At 40.7% G+C, this 23,868-nt stretch overlaps 1 protein-coding gene across 1 annotated transcript in view; it reads right to left on the reverse strand.

Annotated features, from left to right (window-relative positions):
* The window catches only part of cdh22 (cadherin 22), a 163,475-nt gene that overhangs the window by 18,886 nt on the left and 120,721 nt on the right, over positions 1-23,868 (reverse strand). The window contains exons 9-11 of the mRNA XM_088339075.1: positions 18,177-18,294; positions 5,875-6,024; positions 4,228-4,329 (exon numbers count right to left, since the gene is read on the reverse strand). Of these exons, the coding sequence (XP_088195201.1) occupies positions 4,228-4,329; positions 5,875-6,024; positions 18,177-18,294 (370 nt within the window). The remainder of the gene's footprint in view (positions 1-4,227; positions 4,330-5,874; positions 6,025-18,176; positions 18,295-23,868) is intronic.

Raw genomic sequence — 23,868 nt, forward strand, 5'->3', positions numbered from 1 at the left:
GCTGCAGCCCGGTGTTGGTGCACCTGCGACTTGAGCCACTCTGGAGTACTTTACGAAAGACTCCACTCCATTTTCTACCAATCAGTCAGCCTGACCGGCATTAATGTGGCTCCGGCACAGGCAGCTCACTGAATAGATACAAAATTGTTTTTTTTCAAGATGCAGACACATGCCAGATAGCACACAGAAATAACAAATACCAGCACTTATGTCCTTGAGTGATGATGTGAATATCGTACCGTTTTATTTTGTAGGAGTTTTTGGAGAACTCACAGATTACTCAAGAGTCAAACAATTGTTATGACACAAGTGTTTGAAATGAAATGAAATGATCAGCATTTCTATAGCGCTTTTCAAGTCAATGACTTCCCAAAGCGCTTTACAATGTGCTCCACATTTCCCAATAGCGGCCTTGCAGCCATTCAAGGCGCTAACCTGCTTATTGGCGGCATTAGGGGTTCAGTGTCTTACCCAAGGACACTTCCACATGTAACACGGACGAACCGGGATTCGAACTGAGATCTGTTGATCCCAAGACGAGCGCTCTACCTCCTGAGCTACTGCCGCCCCGCTTTGAATTTTTCAGCGATTTATATAACCTCCTGCACTGTTCATATGATCCATTAATCATGGAAAAAAAACGCAATCTAATGAACCTTTACAAATAAGAAAAACAAGCTTTTAACCGTACAGCAGTGTTCATTTTATCTGTGAAAAGTGATGGGTCCCGGGGACTGGCATGCTCAAAATTCTATGGGTCCCAACAGAGATCTATGGCTCCCCAAAATTTAGTGTTATCCAGGTTGAAATTGTAAATCGGCGACAAATATATCATATAAATCTATATATTCATTCAGTTTTAATCATTACAGTTTATTGGTAATACAAATCAGTTATCACTTCAAGATTTTTTAGTTCACAACAATATTGTACATTGTACAAAAAAATATTGCTGAAAATTTTATATTAATCTATATTTTCATTCAGTTATATTCATCACAGTTAATTGGTAATACAAAGCAGTTATCACTTCAGATTTTTCAGTTCATATATTTTTCGTGGTTTGCTGTCCCGCCACAGTTGTAATGCCTTCTCAAGGTCCAATCCATTATCATCCTCCTCATAGCGTCACCAGGAACATAATTTAGTCCATTTTGGCAGAAAAGTCCTTTTCTTGCTCGGAGTATTCTTTCGTTCATTTTCTCTCGTCGAATCGTTCGCTTCAACACACGTGTTTTCCTAGCCTCCGCGGTCTTCCGAAGAATTTCTCCGCCGTTTGTTCGTGCGGGAATTGTTGCCGTTGTTATCACTTTCAGCATTATGTTTCGGCTTATTACTGAGACCGAAGAAATTACCAATGTTGTGTTGATTTCGACGACAAGCACCACAACAATGACGTCATCTCGAAGCAACGAGATCTTGTTGGCCGAGATCGGCGTGCGGACAAAAACTCGAACCGCGAAACCAAAACAACAATGGTGGATCTGCCTGACGAAAAGTTTGGAGAGCGGTAAATCTTTGTTTAAAAAAAAAGTAATCTGGTAATAATGACAATTTTGTGGCAAAAAGGTTGCGTCCCTGGACGTACGTTGATTTGAGACTATGCGTCCCCAGCAAAAAATGATGCGTCTAGGACGCAGGGACGCGGGCAAACCAGAACACTGCGTACAGTCATCTATTGCTATACAGACTTTACTTTTCATATTTTTGTGTCTTCAAGGATTTGCATAGTGGATTGAGTTTTTCATTCTGATTGGCTAAACAGTCTTTATGTTTATTATTATCTGAAAGTACAGTGGAAAAAATATTTTTTAAATTAATTAAATAATGTTTGTATTGTGTTTGATCTATGAAACAAATGTTTGGGCTTGTAAAAATAGTTTGTTCTTTGGAATAGCTTAAAATTAATGTGAAAATACAATGGAGTATTTATCCTTCCATTCATTTGTTCCCCATTTATCGGCAGTGGGGTCAGAAGGCGCATACAAGGCATCTTCAGGGAGTGAGCAGGGGACACCCTGAACTGGTTGCAAGCCAGTCACAGGGCACAGAGAGAGAGACAAAAATTCACACGCTTATACACACCTAGGGACAATTCAGAAACGGATGGAATGTGGGGGAAAACCTGGAGGAAACCCATGATGGCACAGAAAGAACATAGAAAATCTAGACGGGGAGTGCGGTAGGTGGACTCAAACCCTGCACCTCAACACCATGGGGCTGATGCGCTTACCACTCCTCCGGCGTGTCGCCCTTGGAGTATTTAATTATTGAATAATTGTAAAAAATAACGTTTTCTACTTCAGGGAGTTTGCCTACCATGGCTTTGGCATGGACAAAGTGGATGTGTCCCCTTGAATATTGATCACTGCATATTTGGTATTGGAGTGATCCAAAAGTAATTGAAAGTAATCCAGTTAAAGTAACCCTACCCAACCCTGGCTTTTGCACATTTGTTTTACATACAAAAATCCATATTTTGTTTCTCTCATGAGCTTTTTTGCCGCATTTGGTGTCTTTGGCTCGAAAACCCCGATTCGAACGCAACCGGCTTGAAAAGCTGGCAGAGGCTGCATCCGACTATGCGGATGCCTTAAAAGATGAATAAGTAATGCGCTGTTCTCGAGAATATGTTCTGTTTAATGGAGGCAGATTCCCAACAAGTCTCATTAGGATGAGCTCTTTATAAGACACGGAGAGACATGTGAGTCACGCATAGCAAGTGGCAGGATGTCGCATCATCCATCATTCAGGTGGTGTCGTACACGGGCCTCTGGTGTTTTCAAGAAATGTTCATGAAGAACAACAGCAAACCTCAACAGTCTCATTGTGCAAAACATGTTTTTCTTGTAGGAGCAAATGTAAAGTCTTGTAAATGTCAAGCGCGTTGCTCTTTACACTCAATCTTAAAAGAAGGCCACAAACCCGATTGGCTTGCAAGCAATGTTCCCTCTAAGCTGCGTGTGTGCCCAATCGCGCACTAGCCAGAGCTTTTCCGCGAACAAGAAAATCTAGCCAGCGCACAAAAATCAGGGCTCGTAATTGCTAATTAAGAGGCGAATTAAGTCAAAGTTACAGTGCATGAAGGTAAATATACACAGGTTTCTCTGACGTTGTGTTCTAAATGCGGTATTTTGAAGTCGAGTCGAAGTAGAACGAAGTTGAGTAAATTCAGTAGAGTTTTTCGAGAACCGGCTTCTTCGGCTCGGCTCACTAAAAGAAACCGGCTCTTCCGGGTCTAAAACCGCTCTTTAGGTTGTTTTTGCTTCTTTTATTCCTATATGACCAAATATTATGTAAAATTATGCAAAAAAGACTTAAAGTAAGGGGGAATAGAACAAAAAAATACCAAAATGAAAAAGTAGTGAAAAGCTGAGAAAAAAAGAAACAAAAGGAAGAGAAAAAAGAAGGAAAAATTCTGTAAAAAGCCAGAAAAAAGAAAAGAAAGAAACATAGGAAAAAAAATAAATAGAGAACAAAAAGAAAAAAAGTAACAGCTAGGAAAAAATAAACACAATGAGATTTTTTTAAAGGAATTAAAAAAAAAAGAAACAGGGAAAAAGAAGAAAAAGTTTGTGTTGCATTCAAATAATTTCCAATTATACCAAGTAAATCTTGTAGCCAACATTGTACTTCACTAAAAATGTGATTAAATACAGTTGTGTATCGTGCAACCGACTCAATAAGCCCCCAAAAATGTTAGTATTGTGCGTCAAAAGATACCAGGAAAAAAATAAATGGAAATCTTGTGAAAGAATTGTTGTAAAAACAAATGACGTTTGTCGGCCGTACAACCTTTGCAATAATACATTAGTCAATTCATTCAAAAGTGATTTTTTTTTTTTTGCATTGCCGGAAGTGTCACCCCCGCCTTGCTCGTTCCCGCTCTCCGCCAGTCCTCGGATCAAGCAATCAAGCAAGCCTTATTCTCACTCTCTTTCAATCAAATCTGAGAAACGCATGCAATTAAGTCCTGTGTCCGTTCTGGTCTGTGACAACAGGAGCGCTTTTCTACTTTAAAAGCTGTTAAAATATAGTTAAGTTGAGTTTTGCTCAGTTTAAAAAAGAGTGTTAAAGATACTAGGTTTTGTAAATGACTAACACTACCAGTCAGAACTGGGATTTTTTTTAGTGTGATGAAAATCAATGTACATGTTTGACCTCTTTCCCAAGGCTCACATTCACCGGTATAAATATGAGTATTTATCTGTCCATCCATCAGCTTACCTATGAGGATGAGCATGCACACCAGCAGTGCTATGAGTGCCCCGGGGCTAAGAGCTGCACTCATTACGTAGGCTGTGGCGTTGCAGGAAGTGATGGCTCCCTCTGCAAAAGGAAAAATTAAATGAATAGAAGAATGCCTGACCCGTACAGTTAAATTGTAGCGAGTCGATGCAGCCGCAGCCAAACAGGGCGCCGCCATTTTAGACCCAACTGCTGTGTTGGGAGTCATTAGGTGACCAAACCCACAAATCCAACCCTTATTGCCGTGCGCCAAGCAGGGAGGCAATGAGTACCAATGTTGTAAGTCTTAGGTATGACTCGGCCGAGGCTCGAACCAGCGACCTCCCAGTCTCTAAGCGGGCGCCCTATCATCCAGGCTACCGAGCTGGGTATGACGTTACACAAAGGAAAATATGATATGTACTGTATTTTGCGCACTATAAGGCGCACCGGGTTATAGGGCTCACCCCCAAAAAATAGTTTTTGGTCCCATATTTTCCATACATAAGGCGCACCGGATTATAAGGCGCTACAATGGGAACTTCGACAAAACAGTCAGATGGTTCGGTCGAACTCATTACCCCCTTAACATTTCGAAAGCTTGCAAAGAAACAAATACGTGTCTCAGACATGTACGGAAACAGTGTCTGTAAGATGTCACCAATCACTCAAATGCATCGTTCCAAATATCATTCGGAAGGTTAAAGTCTTGGGATTCAAGAAATGCCAAACATTTCTTAGTTTCCATTTTACTTTTTTTCTGGCCACTGTGTGGACAGCAAAGTACAAATTTTATTGTGCAGGGAAACGGGGTTCTTTACTGTGCATATGACAATAAACACTATGAATTGAATTTAGTTTAAAAATAGACTCATCACAGAAACATCAAGATCGTTCTAAAACAAGATACAGGGAAAATATAAAGCCGCATAGCTCACCTAAGTTCTCTTGCAGCCATCACGTTCAATAATGATACATAACCGTGGTCTTCTTACAACCGTGAGAGTAGTAAATTCAGGAGAGTAAAATATTCACAAATACAGAATAGTAAAAATTGTTTTCTCTATGCCGTAGTGCAACCCAACGTGTGATTCATATTAATCTTTTTCGGCCAATTGCAGGCTTTGTTTCGCCCCTTTACGAGCCTGTAAATGATAAAAAGGATCCGCCCCCTTTACCTCCAAATAACTTTAGCCAATAGTGACTGATTCAAACGATGATTGACACATTGGTCAGGAAATGAAACGCCGGTACATAAATCCCAGCATACACGGCGGACGACTTCGCCTTTGGGAGAAAATCTAGTCGGCGGCTGCTTGCCTTAGTTGCGAGACTTTGTGACTTAATATTGATCCATATATAAGACGCACTGTATTATAAGGCGCATGGTCAGCTTTTGAAAAAAAGGCTTTTAGGTGCGCCTTATAGTGCGGAAAATACGGTCGTTAATTGGACACTGATTAAAGACTTTCTGAGTTTAATAGGGAAGTTTACAATACTGTGTATACCAGTTTTTCCCTGTTTTGTTGCCAGGCCTTGTTTTGGCGGGTTATGTGTAAAAATTGTGCAAAAAGCGTGGCAACAGATGACCTTTTAGGGCGGCGGATACTGTTGGCAATGATGATGATTGAGGCTAATGGCGCTTACCTGTATCGCAGCCGCAGATGTAAATAGTCAGGGTGCCCGTAGAACTGAGGGAGGGGGCGCCGCTATCACCCACCAGGATGGGCAGGAAATAGACATTCTGCTCGTGGCGGTTGAAGCCTGACCGTTGCGTCCGGATACTGGCGGTGGTGTCTGTGTTGGGTTGGATGGGTGAAATCAAAAGACACAGTGTATCAGTGTTCGTTTTACCTGTGAAAAGTAATGGGTCCCGGGGACTTGCATTCTCAAAAATCTATGGGTCCCAACAGAGATCTATGGCTCCCCAAAATTTAGTGTTATCCAGGTTAAAATTGTAAATCGGTGACAAATATATAATATAAATCTATACATTCATTCAGTTTTAATCATCAAATTATTCATTCATTTTCTGCAACAAATTATTGCTGGTAATATACCGATTAAAGGGATAACCACAAACCTGTCTTTTTTTCATTTTCTCCTTTTATACTCCCTTTTTTTCTTAACTTCTTTATACAACATCATCATTCGTAATATAATGCATCAAAGCAAGTGAGCCGTTGGAGAGCCGGCTCTCTTGAATGAGTTGAGCCGAAAAAGCCGGTTCTCTAAAAAGAGACGTTGTCATGAAATGGACCGAGAAGCAGGAAGTCGGAACTCATAGGCGTAGCCGATCTGTCACTTTAATTAGGAAACAAAAGTTGTCCAACACACAAACGGACCAAAAACAAAACAAAACAGGTTCAAAGGCAGGCATAATTACAAACTAGGCATTACTCAGATCAAACAGGCATGAACAGGGTTTCAACGAGGGTTAAACAATGATCTGGCCCCTGGCAGTCCCAAAAGGAGCGTTTAAGTACTCCAAAAGCAATCAGTCCAATGCGTCTCAGCCGGTGTCAAGGGGCGGGGCCAGCTGGGCGCCATGACAACCGTGCAGGACATGACAGACGGACTTTTCACCACACAACTCGAGATCGGCGTGCAGACGAAACTGCGAGACTAAAACAACATCTGCCGGATCTGCCTGACGAAAAGTTTGGAGTGCGGTAAATCTTTGTTTAAAAAAAAATGTAATCGGGTAATAATGACAATTTTGTGTCCAAAAGTTGCGTCCTAGGGATGCACGTTAATTTGAGACTATGCGTGCACAGCAAAAATGATGCGTCTAGGACGCAGGGACGCGGGCAAACCAGAACACTGGTGTATTATTTGGCACTGTTAAATAATAGGGCGGCAATTATTTCTCGACGTCAACAAAAATCAATATTACACGATTATAATCTCTGCTGAGAGTTTCTCATGCTAAACAGTGTCTTTTTCAAGGGGTACTACAGATATATTAATATATATATATATATATATATATATATATATATATATATATATATATATATATATATATATATATATATATATATATATATATCAGCGTCAACATCAAGTACGCGTAAGAAAATACATATTTAGTTTATTTTGTCTTTTATTAGCATATTTGGTATTGGAGTACTCCAAAAGTAATTGAAAGTAATCAAGTTAAAGTAACCCTACCCAACCCTGATATCACACTGTGTCCCTTTAAAACTGGAGCAGACTTGTAAGACTCTCCCCAGCAGGCTGGCAGGAACCCAGTGACAGCGATGCTGACTTATGGAATTTGATGGAATAGTTTGCCATAGTAGCGCATGCATCATTTATCACATAAACCCCCAAACCCCTTAAACAAACATGAACGCATGTCAAAAAATGAGTTGAATAAACAGAAATTAAACATCAGAGCTTTGTGTATTAAGTCCGTCCTCTAGACTTAGATGTATGAAGGATAATTTTTGCGCAGGCGTTGACAAATAGACCCGGAGCAGCTCGCTGGGCAAACTTGCATAGGACATATCAAGCAATCCATCTTCCAGAACACATATTTCCATTATCCATGACGCATTCCATGCTGCTGAGGGACGTCAAAAGGAATACACTGGGACCTCGGTTATCGCAGTTAATGGGGACCAAAACCACCTGCGATAAGTGAAAATCCGCAAAGTAGCGGCGCACCTTAAAAGAAAAGAAAAATATATATATATATCATTATTTTTAGACCCGGTTAATGGGGACCAAACCAACCGCAAAAAGTGAAAATCTGCGAAGTAGCGACGCCCCTTCAAAAAAACAAAAAACCTTTGTAGTACACCCCCTAACCCTGTATACAGTACAATGCAGTACACCATATGGAATACGGTTAGAGAGAGAGATTCTTGTTAAACAATCAAACAATAAAACAAAGTTTAACTTACCTCTTACAATAAGTTCTTCTAAGCGTAGTTGATAAAAAGACCTGTACGATGAGGTAATAACGATGAATTACTGCACAGGGGCAGGAAGAGCTTTACCGCTCCTCGGATGACGGCGCAGACGATGCAGGAGAAGCTACAGGAGGCGGCGTCATGGATATTGTCGGGCTACGCTAGCGTAGCTATTTCCTGCTTTCAATTTGTCCAATAAACTCACTTTTTTGGTAATTGTTAGCATCTTTCGCTTTTTCTTCGGTTCACAAGATGCACCAAGGGATGAAGAGCGTTAAGGAGCCATCACGAGGACTTCACAAAACTTTAAAAGATTTTAAAGGCTACAGTAATGGCGAGAAGCGTACTGTATTGTGCTGTACAGTATACGTACGAGATATGCGTGGCACTCTGTAGTGAATGGGCCAATGGGGAGTCGAGTATTCAGCGAGTGCTGGCCAATGAGCTAGCGTTTATGGCTGTGACGCTTAGCGTATACGTGCATTTCTTTGTGTTTTAACATTTTGTAAAATGATGCGATTACTAATTCTAATTGAATATTTTGTTTTCAAATTTTGTAAAATAATGTAATTTCTAATTTTAATGTAATATTTTTTGGTATTATACATTTTTTGATTTTTTTTTTATATATATATATATATATATATATATATATACATACTATAAACTCTCTTTTAGTGCTAGTGCACGTGAACATGAGGTCCAGTAGCCTGTCCTTTGATCTTGGGTTATCAGATTTAAGCAGGGGTGTCAAAATATCTAAGCAGGGATAGAATGTTCTTGAAATTCAACTTATTTAATGTCTCATCTCATCTCATTAGCCGTACCGCTTATCCTCATTAGGGTCGCGGGGGGGCTGGAGCCCATCCCAGCCATCTCCGGGCAGTGGGCAGGGGACACCCTGAACTGGTTGCCAGCCAATCGCAGGGCACACAGGGACAGACAACTCATTCGCTCATTCACACCTAGGGACAATTTGGACCGGCCAATTCACCTGAAATGCATGTTTTTGGAATGTGGGAGGAAACCGGAGTGCCCGGAGGAAACCCACGCAAGCACGGGGAGAACATACAAACTCCGCACAGGAAGTCTGGAGCTGGATTTGAACCCACGACAGGTTCCCATGACATGAACTGTGCCGCACAAGCGCTAACCACTGCGCCGCCGTGCTGCCCCTTATTTAATGTTTTGTAAGAAAAACATTCTTTTTTTTCAAAACCATTAGAAAGAAACACAAACTTTTAGCATATTGTTATTGGAGTAATCCAAAAGTAATTGAAAGTAATCGGGTTAAAGTAACCCTACCCGACCCTGATTACAGGCCACATTTAGACAGAAACACAATTTAAAATGATTTAACCTAATCGAGCAAAGTGCTGAAAGCAACTTTTGTCGCCGTAAGCGCCGCATCAGCTGAGTTTGTGGTGCTGATGTTTGCTTTTTTATGACGAGCGCTCACAACATTGGAAGTGTTTATCAGCACAATGGCGACAACCGTGTTGATGATAGGCAATGTTCCCTGTAATTTTCCTTACGGGTCTGAGCGTTCACACAAAGTCGGTGAGCAACGCTTGAAACAACAGTGAGCAACAGCAATCCCAAGTGTGGCAACCAATCCATCATCAAACATGTCCAAAACTTGACATCAATTTACATTTTGCTGAGTTTCCGGCAATGCAAAATTATTTTTCTCTTTTGAATGAATTGACTCATGTACTATTGCAAAGCTTGTACAGCCTACAAAAGTCGTTTGTTCTTACAATTCTTTCACTAGATATCCATTTCTTTTTATTTCCTGTTATATTTTGTCGCATAATACTGAAGTTTTTGGGGGCTTATTGAGTCGGTTGCAAGATACAGAACTGTACTTAATCACATTTTTTAGTGGAAGTACAATGTTGGCAACAAGATTCACTTGATATCATTGGAAATGATTTGAATGCAACACAAACTTTTTCTTCTTTTTCCTGTGTTTTTTTTCTACTTTTTTAAAAATTCCTTTAAAAAAAATCTCATTGTGTTGATTTTTTCCGAGCTGTTACTTTTTTCTTTTTGTTCTCTATTTACTTTTTTCCTACTTTTCTTTCTTTTCTTTTTCTTTTCTTTTCTAATTTTTTCTATCTTTTTTCTCTTTTTGTTTCTTTTTTTCTCAGCTTTTCACTACTTTTTCATTTTGGTATTTTTTTCCTTTTTGTTCTATCCCCCCTTCTTTTAAGTCATTTTGTGCATAATTGTACATAATATTTGGTCATGTTGGGATTAAAGAAGCAAAAACAACCTGAAGAGCCGTTCAGGACTCGAAAGAGCTGGTTCCCTTTAGTGAGCCGAGCCGAAGAAGCCGGTTCTCGAAAAACTCTATTAACTACTCAACTTCGTTCTACTTCGACTCGACTTCAAAATACCGCATTTAGGGCACAACGTCAGGGGAACCCATGTATTTTTACCTTCATGCACTGTAACTTTGACTTAAGTCGCTTCTTAATTAGTAATTTTGAGGCCTGATTTTTGTGTGCTGGCTAAATTTTCTTGTGCGCTGAGGGAACACTGGTGATAGGTATTGTGTACGTGTGAATGCATGTGTGCGTTTTGATCTTTTCCCACTTCTCTCTTCTCTCCTCTTCATCATGGCGTGTGCCCACAGACGGCATGGGGACGAGACGATGCGACAGATTGAAAGTGACAGGTTGACAAATGCGTCCACCAGAGGAGACACGAGAGAGGCCAATAACGAGAACGGGTGGGCGTATTACAAAGTCTCTGTGTGGGTTGACTCCGATCCCCACACTTTGGTATACAAAACTCACTTTCCTGTGGATGTTTTTGATTACCTACTGCGGCTTAGCATATACATAGAAGGTAAACAAACAGCGGTACCTCTTTATATAAGCATCTTTAAACATGAGACTTTCGATATACAAGTTTTATTTGTAACAAAAATCTTGCTCTAAATCCATCCAGCCGTACATTATATGCACCGATTATCCCCAGAAGGGTCGTGGGGGTGCTGGAGCCTATCCCAGCTGTCCAGAGACAGACAACTCACTCACTAGGGACAATTTGAACCGGCCAATTAAGGCAAGGCAAGGAAAAGCAAGTTTATTTGTATAGCACAATTCATACACAAGGCAATTCAAACTGCTTTACAGAAATGGCAGGGACAGGTTGAAAACACACACAATAAAATACATTGAAAATTTAAAATGTGTTTTTTAAAATGCATTAAAACCACAGATAAAACCTAATTAAATCAATGAATTAAAATAAAGTAAAATTGAAGAGCGCAGAGAGAACCCTTTCAGTATTATGCACCGTTGAACAGAGCTGTTTTCAGCCTGGACTTAAACACAGTCAGAGTAGACGCCTGTCTGAGGTCATCACTGTGGACACTGTGGTTAGCAGCACAGGATCTCCGCAGGGGACCGTTCTCTCTCCGTTCCTATTCACTCTATATACATCGGACTTTTAGTACAACTCTGAGGCCTGCCATGTGCAAAAGTTTGCCGACGACACTGCGATCGTGGGATGTATCAGAGACGGGCAGGAGGAGGAGTACAGGAAATTGATTCAGGACTTTGTCCGATGGAGCGACGCAAACCACCTGCACCTAAACACCACCAAGACCAGAGAGATGGTGGTGGACTTCAGGAGAACCAGAACTCACCCGGTTCCTGTAACCATCAAGGGAGAATGTGTAGAATTTGTCCAGACCTACAAATACCTGGGTGTGCAGCTGGACAACAAACTGGACTGGACTGCCAACACAGAAGCTCTATGTAGGAAAGGGCAAAGCCGACTTTACTTCCTCAGAAGGCTGGCCTCCTTCAACATCTGCAAAAAGCTCCTGAAAATATTCTATGAGACAGTAGTGGCAAGCGCCCTCTTCTATGCGGCAGCGTGTTGGGGAGGCAGCGTCAAGAAGAAGGATGCCTCTCGTCTCAATAAACTGGCTAGGAAAGCGAGCTCTGTTGTGGGCAAAGAGCTGGACGGCCTAACAACAGTAGCTGAGAGACGAGCACTGAAAAAGCTGAGGTCAATCATGGACAATCCATCGCATCCACTACACAGCATTATCTCCAGACAGAAGAGCAGTTTCAGCGACAGACTGCTGTCACTGTCTTGTACTACGGACAGACTGAAGAGATCTTTTCTTCCTCATGCCATGAGGCTCTTTAACTCCACCCGGCAGAGTAAAGGCCCACATTAAATCACACCACCTACATTGGATATTACCGAATCTTACTGCAATATGTATTCTGTGTAGCACTATTTAGTTACTCTATATAACACGCTACAGTGGGCATTTGCACGTCACACTGGGTATTTGTATATTGCATTCTTTTGGCTTTATTATTGTACTGTTCTCAGCTCAGGGATGCTGCTGGAAATGTGAATTTCCCTTCGGGGATGAATAAAGTATCTATCTATCTAACTATCTATCAGGAAGACTATTCCAGAGTTTAGCTGCATGGAACTGAAACGCAGCTTCACTTTGTTTAGTCCTGGCTCCGGGCACCAGCAGAAGGCCTGTCCCTGAGGTTCTCAGGGTCCGAGATGGTTCATATGGGACCAACTTGTCACAGATGTACTTTGGTACTAGACCATAAAGGGACTTGTACAACAGCAGAGCTGTTTTAAAGTCTTTTCTCTGAAGCCAGTGCAGAGACCTGAGCACAGGACTAATATGGTCGTACTTCCTGGTTCAAGTCAGGACCCAAGCAGCAGCGTTCTGGATGTTCTGCAGCTGTCTTAAAGCTCGTTTATAAAGTCCAGTCAGAAGGCCATTACAGTAGTCTAACCTGCTAGAGATAAATGCATGGATAAGTTTCTCTAAGTCTGGTTTAGACAGTAAACCTTTGATTCTGGCAATGTTTTTGAGATGGTAAAAGGCTGATGATGTTATGGATTTAATGTGGCTGTTAAAGTTTAGGTCTGAGTCCATTATTACCCCGAGATTTCTAACCTGATTTTTAGCTTTTAAACTAAGTGATTCCAGATGACTGATGACACTTTCTCTGGGTTTTTGTGGGCCAAAGACAATGACTTCAGTCTTGTCTGAGTTGAGTTGGAGAGAGTTGTTTTGCATCCACACAGTGATCTGTTGGAGGCAGTGACAGAGTGAGTTCACGGGCCCATGTTCTCCTGCTGTTAGCGAGATGTAAATCTGAGTGTCATCTGCATAGTTATGGTAGGACACGTTATTACTGCGTATTAACTGGCCCAGGGGCAGCATGTAAAGATTGAACAAGAGGGGTCCCAGGATGGACCCCTGGGGGACCCCACAGGTCACTGCCAATTGGTCTGAAACATAGTCTTTGATCTGAATTAACCTGATATGCATGGTTTTGGAATGTGGGAGGAAACTGGGGTGCCCGGAAGAAAACCCCCGCAAACACGGGGGCAACATGACAACTCTGCACAGGTAGGATGGATTTGATCCCATGACCTCAAAACTCATGCGCTAACCACTCATCCACCATGCCACCTCTTGCTCTACATACGAAGGTTAATCCAAGACAAGAGCAGTCCAATAGGTTACCATAAGAGCAGGGTTGGGTAGGGTTACCTTAACTTGATTACTTTCAATAACTTTTGGATTACTCCAATACCAAATATGCTAATAAAAGACAAATTAACTAAATATGAATAAAATTACAAAATTTTGTGCAGGCTTGGGGAGTAACGGAACATATGGAACGGCGAACATGATGTTGGCAAGCTGTTTGGATTTATTTTCATTTTGTTTCTGTCGCATTTTATGTTAGTTTTGCCGGAGATCAAAGAGATCAAAGCCAGGAGAGAAAGCCTACCACGTGTTGTGAGTCATCATTTTATTCATATTTAGTTTCTTTTGTCCTTTATTAGAATAGAAGAATAGAATAGAGTATACCTTTATTGTCATTGTTACAACATGGGATATATTGTGACAACGAAATTGGACGTGGCACTCCAGGTCCACATTTTACAGTGAGGATAAGGAAAACAAAGAGATAAAGGAACAAGGAAGATAATTTAACTGTCTTTGTTGTATAGGCTTTGTTTCCTCTGGAGGGGGGGTGTATGAGGGGGTGAGGGACAGACAGAGATGGGCGGATCCAACTAGATGTTTGATCTCACTGTACACACGGTCCAGTGTTTTTTCCCTAATTGCTCAGTCCACGTGTTGAATGGATTTGGGAAGTACAGTCCTTAAAAAGCATATTTGGTATTGGAGTAATCCAAAGGTCATTGAAAGTAATCAAGTTGAAGTAACCCTACCCAACCCTGGTTTTATAGCTATTTAGGGTTCTGGATCCTGGAACAATTCAAGATTGTGAGAAGAGGCACTACTGTACATAGAATGTAAACAAATATATGTACTAGGTTGCTGATACGTGACCTTCAGGTAAATGTCTTTAATCAGCCACATAGCAAGTCACGCGAGCGCATCGGAAATTACGTTGACTGTTGGATGTGTGCACGTATGTGTGCACAGCTGGAGGAAGCTAGAAGGATGCGTTTGCGCGTGCGTGGAAGTTCGAGCGCAGGCTGATTCGCTACCTCAGCCGACGCGCTGACATTTCCCCATAGCTCAGGCTGCTCCCGTGACATTTCCCCGGTGTCACATCAATCTTGATTTTCGCCACGTGTCACCATGGCTTAAGTCCGTGCCTTAAACCGGGAATCTGTGTTTTTTTTCCGATGGGAGGGAAATGCGAGCCGGGTGAAAGGATGTGCACCGTCGCGATAAACAGCACGTCGTCTGAAGTTGTCGAAAAGTCAATCACTGGATATTATGCTTCGGGTGTTTATTTAGTCGAACCGTCAGTCATGCTTGTTTGGGAAATGGTTGCTGTCATTCCGGCTGTGGTCCGTGTGCTTTTACACGCAATAACTTAGGGAACTGGGTCATTAAGGCTCTAGCAGGAGCAACTACCGTAAATTCCGGACTATAGAGCGCACCTGATTATAAGCCGCATGCGCCCACATTTAAACATGTAACACAAACACAAAATTAACCCAAACCCGACTTCAAGTCCCGCAATTGAAACTGAATGAACGGAAAATGATAACGGTACTTAAGGTTTGATGCAGACCTGCAGAGTCCGGGTCCCGTTGAAAGTAATCCAAGGAAAGAAGTGTATATTTCCAAAGGTAAGGGTGGGAAAAATATATCAGATGAACACATTTACTCACGCAACTCCTTTTTCTTAAACCAACTTACCCCCTCTTCTTTCCTTGTCTGTCCCTCACCTTTAGCGGTCCCCACTTAAACTCGGCACCCCGCGTTTGTTCCGCCCCTCATTTTCCGTTCACCCGTCCAAAACATATCAGAATAAGTGTCTAAAATAAATACAAATAAATACATTACAAAAATATACAGTTGCAAATACATATTATACATTGGTTACACACATTTACAAATAACACCGATAGAGTTTTCAAAGCTTTAATAGCAATAATATAGCTTTCATCTCAAACGGTGAATGTGACAGGGCAGTTTATGGTAGCAACACTCGAGCGCCACTGGCGGCCGTTAGAAAAATGACATAAATTGGCCGCATCACTGAATAAGCCGCAGGGTTGAAAGTTAGGGAAAAAAGTAGCGGCTTATAGTCCAAAATTTACAGTAACTTGAAAGAGACATATGGAAAATTGATGTTTTAAAGCTTGTAGACAAACAGTTGGGCTTAGAGAGCAAAACTGTAGCGCTGGTGAAAGTGGGGTTCATGACATGAATTTATGGAATGGATTTAGACAAAAATAAGGATATGCTTGAAAGGGACACTTTAATATTGACGACTAGATACCAGTGTATAGTGTAGGGCAAACTGAATGAAAGCGTTACAAAGTTCAAAAAATAATAGAAACCACAGAGCCTGATCGCAGTTCAAATCCCGGCTCCTCCGTGTTACATGTCGAAGTGTCCTTGGGTAAGACACTGAACCCCTAATGCCCCCAATAAGGAGGTTAGCGCCTCACATGGCTGCACAGCCGCTATTGGGAAATGTGAAGCACAATGTAAAGCGCTTTGGGAAGTCTTGACTTGAAAAGCGCTATATAAAATGCAAATCATTTCATTTTATTGTTCTCGTTTGCCGGCGTCCCTGCGTCCTAGACGCATCATTTTTGCTGGGAACGCATAGTGTCAAATCAAAGTGTGTACCCATGATGCAACTTTTTCGACACAAAATTGTCATTATTACCCGATTATTTTTATTTTCAACAAAGATTTACCGCACTCCAAACTTTTCGTCAGGCAGATCCGCCATTGTTGTTTTGGTCTCGCGGTTCGAGTTTTCGTCCGCACGCCTATCTCGGCAAACGAGATCTCGTTGCTTCGAGATGACGTCATTGTTGTGGTGGTTGTCGTCGAGGGAAGGTGAAAATCAACACAAAATTTGTAATTTCTTCAGTGTCAGTAATAAGTCGAAACATAATGCCGAAAGTGATAACAACGGCAATAATTCCGGCACGAAAAAGCGGCGGAGAAATTCTTTCGAAGATCGCTAGGAAAACACGAGAGGCTAGGAAACACGTGTGTTGAAGCAAACGACTCGACGAAAGAAAATAAAAGAACTAAAACTCCTAAGCAAGATAAAGACTTTTCTGCCAAAATTGACTTAATATTATTACTGGTTACGCTATGAGGAGGATGATAATGCAAACCACGAAGAATATATGAACTGAAAAATCTGAAGTGATAACTGCTTTGTATTACCAATTAACTGTGATGATTAAAACTGAATGAAAATATAGATTAATGTAATTATTTCAGCAATATTATTTTGTATACCATGAATTCCGGACTATAGAGCGCACCTGATTATAAGCCCCCCCACCACTTTTTTTTAAGTGATTTGCCACTTTTGTACTTACACAAGCGCACCCATGTATAAGCCGCATGCACCCGCATTAATACCTGTGACAAAATGACAAGTTTAACCCGGACTAGGCTGTAAGTTCCATGATTGTTACTACATAGATTATACACAATTCTAGAACCATAGTTGGCATCATATATGAAAAATGATACCCGTAATTAACGTATGATACAGACTTGTAATGTCCGGGTCCCGTTGAAATTAATCCAAGGAAACAAAATGTGTATTTCCAAAGTTAAGGGTGGGAAAAATATATATCCACTATTGTCTGCTGCGACAACAGACAGATCTACCGGTAACTCAGCTTTACCCCACTTCCCATCAGCCCGCGTTTGCTCCGGCCCTTCTCTTTGATTCGTCCGTAGAACACATACCAGAATAAATCTCTAAAATAAATACATTACAAAAATATACAGTTGCAAATACATATTATACATGGTTCCACATATTTACAAAGAAAGACGGTACACCGAGAGAGTTTTCAAAGCTTTAATAATAATAATATAACTTTCATCCCAAACCGTGCCTTTGAAAGGTACCAACACGCTCGCAATGTATCAAACGTGTCTGTTAAAAAAAAAGCATCCCGTAATTGTGAAATTCACGGAAGATCGTCCTCAACTTCTTTCTCATAACTATCGCCATCAAGGGCGCCTTCCTCATTATCGGAACGTATTTTAACTTTACAGACAATGTATGAAATAACTTAGAGGTTGCAGTCTTCCTCGGCGCATATATTCCACCGGTCTAAATCTCACCTTTTGTACTCGAGCGCCGCTGGTGACCATTAGAAAAATTCCATAAATTGGCCGCTTCACTGAATAAGCCGCAGGGCTGAACATTTGGGAAAAAAGTAGCGGCTTATAGTCCGGAATTTACGGTAATGTACAATATTGTTGTGAACTGAAAAATCTTGAAGTGATAACTGATTTGTATTACCAATAAACTGTGATGATTAAAACTGAATGAATATATAGATTTATATCATATATGTGTCGCCGATTTACCATTTCAACCTGGATAAGACTAAATTTTGGGGAGCCATAGATCTCTGTTGGGACCCATAGATTTTTGAGCATGCGAGTCCCCGGGACCCATCACTTTTCACAGGTCAAATTAATATTATTATTATATTATTCCTTTCAAAGATAATCATTTGCACACTCACCTTTGATATCCCACAGGTCAAAGTGTCGATTGCCCGATGCCTCCGGAGCCAGGGTGAAGTAGAAGTGATGCCCAGTCTGCGGCTCGTCTTTGTCCACCACACTGATAGTGTGAATTATCTAAAGACAGGACAAGTAGAAGCTAAAGTAGTGTGCCAGAAAATTTAGAGTCGCACAACGGTAGAATACACAACGCGTAATCTGCGGCTTTTTAAATAAAATGCTAAAGAACTTGAATTGGGCAGCACGGCGGCGCAGTGGTTAGCGCTTGTGCGGCACAGTTCATGTCATGGGAACCTCCTGCGTGGGTTCAAATCCAGCTCCAGACTTCCTGTGCGGAGTTTGTATGTTTTCCCCGTGCTTGCGTGGGTTTCCTCCGGGCACTCCGGTTTCCTCCCACGTTCCAAAAACATACATTTCAGGTGAATTGGCCGGTCCAAATTGTCCCTAGGTGTGAAAGAGCGAGTGAGTTGTCTGTCCCCGTGTGCCCTGCGATTGGCTGGCAACCAGTTCAGGGTGTCCCCTGCCCACTGCCTGGAGATGGCTGGGATGGGCTCCAGCCCCCCCGCGACCCTACTGAGGATAAGCGGTACGGCTAATGAGTTGAGATGAGAGAACTTGAATTGATGTTGACGTCCAAAGTATTTCAGTCAAAGAGCAGCTGAGTGTTTCAAAATATAGATACGTATTTAAAAAAAAAAAAAAATAATAATAATAATATATGCCAAACTCTTCAAAAGGTGTACTGAAAGTCTTTCTGGAATTCAAAGCAACACAAATAAAAGCATTCAGGCTGCTCCAGTGGCTTGCGAAACTATTTGGCCCCCTTGAACTTTGTGACACTCTGCCACCTTTCAGACTCAAAAATCAAGATATAAAACTGTAATCTATTGTGAAGCATCAACAATCAGTGGGACACAATCATGAAGTGGAACACACTTTATTTGATATTTCATTTTTTTTTATTGTTGATTCTTCACAAGAAATTTTGTTTGAAGTCTTAAATGTGGCAAAAGGTCACAAAGGAAGAGCAGCTTCAGCGACAGACTGCTGTCACAGTCTTGTTCCACGGACAAACTGAGGAGATCATTTCTTCCTCGTGCCATGAGGCTCTTTAACTCCACCCGGGGAGTAAAAGCCCACATTAAACCACACCCCCACATTGCATATTACCATATTCTTATTACAGTGTGTATTTTATGTAGCATTATCTAAATGCTCTATATCAACACGTTATATTGGGTATTTATGTATTATATTCTTTTTGCTTTATTATTGTTTTATTTTCAACACAAAGATACTGCTGGAAGTGTGAATTTCCCTATGGGGATGAATAAAGTATCTATCTATCTATCTATCTATCTATCTATCTATCTATCTATCTATCTATCTATCTATCTATCTATCTATCTATCTATCTATCTATCTATCTCTTTATTTATCTCTATCTATCTCTCTTTATCTATCTATCCATCTCTTTATCTCTCAATCTCTCTCTTTCTCTTGATCTCTCTTTCTTTATCTATCTATCTATCTATCCATCTCTTTATCTCTCTCTTTATCTCTCGATCTCTCTCTTTCTCTTGATCTATCTATCTATCTCTTTATCTCTTTATTTATCTCTATCTATCTCTCTTTATCTATCTATCCATCTCTTTATCTCTCAATCTCTCTCTTTCTCTTGATCTCTCTCTCTCATTATGTATCTATCTATCTATCTATCTATCTATCTATCTATCTATCTATCTATCTATCTATCTATCTATCTATCTATCTATCTATCCATCTATTTATCTCTTGATCTCTTTATTTATCTCTATCTATCTCTCTTTATCTATCTATCTATCTCTTAATCTCTCAATCTCTCTCTTTCTCTTGATCTCTCTCTCATTATCTATCCATCTATCTGTCTAGCTGTCTGTCTATCCATCATCTATCTATCTCTTTATCTCTATTTATCTTTATCTATCTATCCATCTCTTTATCTTTCAATCTATCTCTTTCTCATGATCTCTCTCTCTTTTTTTTACCTCTATCTATCTATCTATCTATCTATCTATCTATCTATCTATCTATCTATCTATCTATCTATCTATCTATCTATCTATCTATCTATCTATCCATCTCTTTATCTCTCAATCTCTCTCTTTCTCTCTCTCTATCTCTCTCTTTATCTATCTATCTATCTATCTATCTATCTATCTATCTATCTATCTATCTATCTATCTATCTATCTATCTATCTATCTATCTATCTATCTATCTATCTATCTATCTCTTTATTTATCTCTATCTATCTCTCTTTATCTATCTATCCATTTCTTTATCTCTCAATCTCTCTCTTTCTCTTGACCTCTTTCTCTCTATCTATCTATCTATCTATCTATCTATCTATCTATCTATCTATCTATCTATCTATCTATCTATCTATCTATCTATCTATCTATCTATCTATCTATCTATCTATCTATCTATCTATCTATCTATCTATCTATCTATCTATCTATCTATCTATCTATCTATCTATCTATCAAAGTACAAAGGGGCCAAATAGTTTCGCAAGCCACTGTATATTCACTTTAGCAAGAATCAAAACCCGAAATAAAAAGACAAAGGGGAATGAAAATGCGTTTGGGGTGTCGACCAGAAATCTGATGCAAAAAGAGACATCCGCATGGAAATATGACACTGAACTGTGATCCAATTTAGAGAAGCCTGCATGGACACAAATAGGTGAGATACAATTTGCAATGAGCTGAACATCAAAACATCCCCCGGGGAGGCTTGGGTGGCATCTCATCCTGCTTTCCCGCTCACCGCATTCCATCCGTTGCAAATGCACATCACAGTAGGTTTCAAACTACTTGTTGCAATGGCTGCCATGGGTCAAAATGAAAAACAAAATGGTGGAAGATTACTCCGTTTAATTAAGAAGTATCGGTGTAGGTCAATAACCATAATAATAATAATAATAATAATAATAATTTCCTTTGTATTGTCATTCTGTGTAACAATGTACACAGAACGAAATGTCGATTGCACCTGACCCGTTGTAGCGAGCCGATGCAGCCGCAGCCAACAGAGGGCGCCGCCGACCACTTTTTAAGTCTTACCAGTCAGTAACCCTACCCAACCCTGAGTAAATTCATTGACAAATGTAAATAATATGTCCTGTTTGCCCTTTTACCAAAACTATATGTTTTTCCATCATCATTGATTTCTTAAAAAGTACCAGGGAGTCACTATGGAGCAGGTCGAGAAGTTCATGTTTTTGGGCAATAAAAAGCATCTTCCTCTGCTTTTTTGGCTCGGCTTTTGTCGATCCATAGCGTTTTGTTAAGATAATGGCTTTTACAGAAATGTTAAGCTCTGAAAAATGTGCGAATACTTAAAACAGGTTCGTTAATTCTATTTAAGTATGTGTACAACTCACACCAAAATGTCATCGGCACACAAGCAGAAAAGGGGCGGGGTGACTATCTAGGCAATCAGAATTCAAAACACAACGCATGATGAAAATCCGTCAAGTAGCAAAATTGCAATAAGTAAACCGCGATACAGCAACGGATTACTGTACTTTTCATCATTTATACTGTACATGCAGTAAGCCTCTCTGCAGTTTCGGACTGGGTTTGAAAATAAAGAGATACAAATACTGCCATACAGTTGACCCCAGGGCAAGTACAATTAATAATTAAGGCGCCCGCTTTGAGACTGGGAGGTCGGTGGTTCGCGCCCCGGCCGAGTCATTCCTAAGACTTAAAAAGTGGTGGGCGGCGCCCTCTGTTGGCTGCGGCTGCATCGGCTCGCTACAACGGGTCAGGTGCAATCGACATTTCGTTCTGTGTACATTGTTACACAGAATGACAATACAAGGAAATTATTATTATTATTATTATTATTAAATGGTAACTGATCCATTGCCAGCTACATTAAAACCAACTTTGCAAACCACTACAAAGCCAATGACCCTTCTTGTATAAAGACGTTTAAAGAAACGCAAAAGTCCCTCAATGCAAGCCAATGTTGTTTTTGTGTGATCTCTCACTCACATTCAACAACAAACTCCAACGCGTCTCTGTGATCCAGACAAGCTAAACTATCTCTGCCAAAACAGAGCTCATCTCATCTTCTCATCATTTTCCAAAGCCCTTTTAGGTTCACACAAAATTGGGGCTGGGTTGAGCGGCTTAAGCATGAATTTTGTCTCTAACTAAGAGATGAATGTTCAAAAGATAACATGAGGCTTGATCTGTGTTCCACATCCTTAGCAGGGGGGCTACTTTTTAGGTTTCGTCTGCCGGTGAAGTCAAAACTGTTAAGACCACATCTTAATGAGCCTCCATGTACTGTACATCTTTGTGAAGAACCTCAACAAGAAATGAGGAGAATATCTTGATGACAAAGTCATTTTGACGACTCTATCGTATGTGGGAGTCTATTGAGCAGTCAGAGTAGCTCCCTCAAGAACAATCACCTACCGTAAATTCCGGACTATAAGCCGCTACTTTTTCCCCAAACTTTTAACCCTGCGGCTTATTCAGTGATGCGCCCAATTCATGCAATTTTTCTAACGGCTGCCAGCGGCGCTCGAGTACAAAAGGTAAGATTTAGACCGGTGGAATATATGCGCCGAGGAAGACTGCAACTTCTTGGCTTGTGCACAAATTAAATTAGCGTGGACATATCCTCATCATTGGGGCGGCAGTAGCTGAGGAGATAGAGTGCTCGTCTTGGGATCAAGGGATCCCAGTTTGAATCCCGGCTCATCCGTGTTACATGTCGAAGTGTCCTTGGGTAAGACACTGAACCCCTAATTCCCCCAATAAGCAGGTTAGCGTCTTACTTGGCTGCAATACAAGGCCGCTATTTTGGAAAATGTGGAGCACATTGTAAAGCGCTCTGGGAAGTCATTGACTTGAAAAGCGCTATATAAATATTCATTTCATTTATCATGCAAAATGCAAAAAGAAAGGCACATGACGCAGCTTCCAAGCTAAACGCAATCGAGCAGTCCGATAAAGAAGGAAACAAAGCTACTGCACAAAAACTTTACTTTGCGAGCGTGTTGCTAGTGTATTTTTGAATAAGGGAGCGTGGGACGACATCTACATGACAAAGTGTCTTACCCATACTGAAGGAAGACAACTTTGATGACATCAGTTATAAGGAGGAAGATGAGGAAGGTTTATCGTGGTTTCTACATGTACGGTATGTTTAATGTGTCGCGAGCGTGTTGGTAGTAGCGTTTTGCTACCCTTCACAGGCACGGTTTGGGATGATTATAACATTATCATTAAAGCTTTGAAAACTCTCTCGGTGTACCGTCTTTCTTTGTAAATATGTGTAACCATGTATAATATGTATTTGCAACTGTATATTTTTGTAATGTATTTATTTTAGAAACTTATTCCGATATGTTTTGCACAAGCAAATGAGAAAGAAGGAGCGGGGCAAACGCGGGCTGACAGGAAGTGGAGTAAAGGTGAGACGTGTTTGTGGACGCGGCTGACAATGGTGGATATATATTTTTCCCACCCTTACCTTTGGAAATATACACGTTTTTTCTTGGATTACTTTCAACGGGCACCCGGACTCTGCAGGTCTGGATCAAACGTTAAGTACCGGGATAATTTTCCGTTCATTTTGCCGGCTGTAATTTAATTTTGTGTTTGTGTTGCATTTTTTCAATGTG

Source organism: Urocampus carinirostris, chromosome 6 (genome assembly GCF_059441175.1).
Source record: "Urocampus carinirostris isolate Australia breed hairy pipefish chromosome 6, RoL_Ucar_1.0, whole genome shotgun sequence".
NCBI classification, from domain to species: Eukaryota; Metazoa; Chordata; class Actinopteri; order Syngnathiformes; family Syngnathidae; genus Urocampus; species Urocampus carinirostris.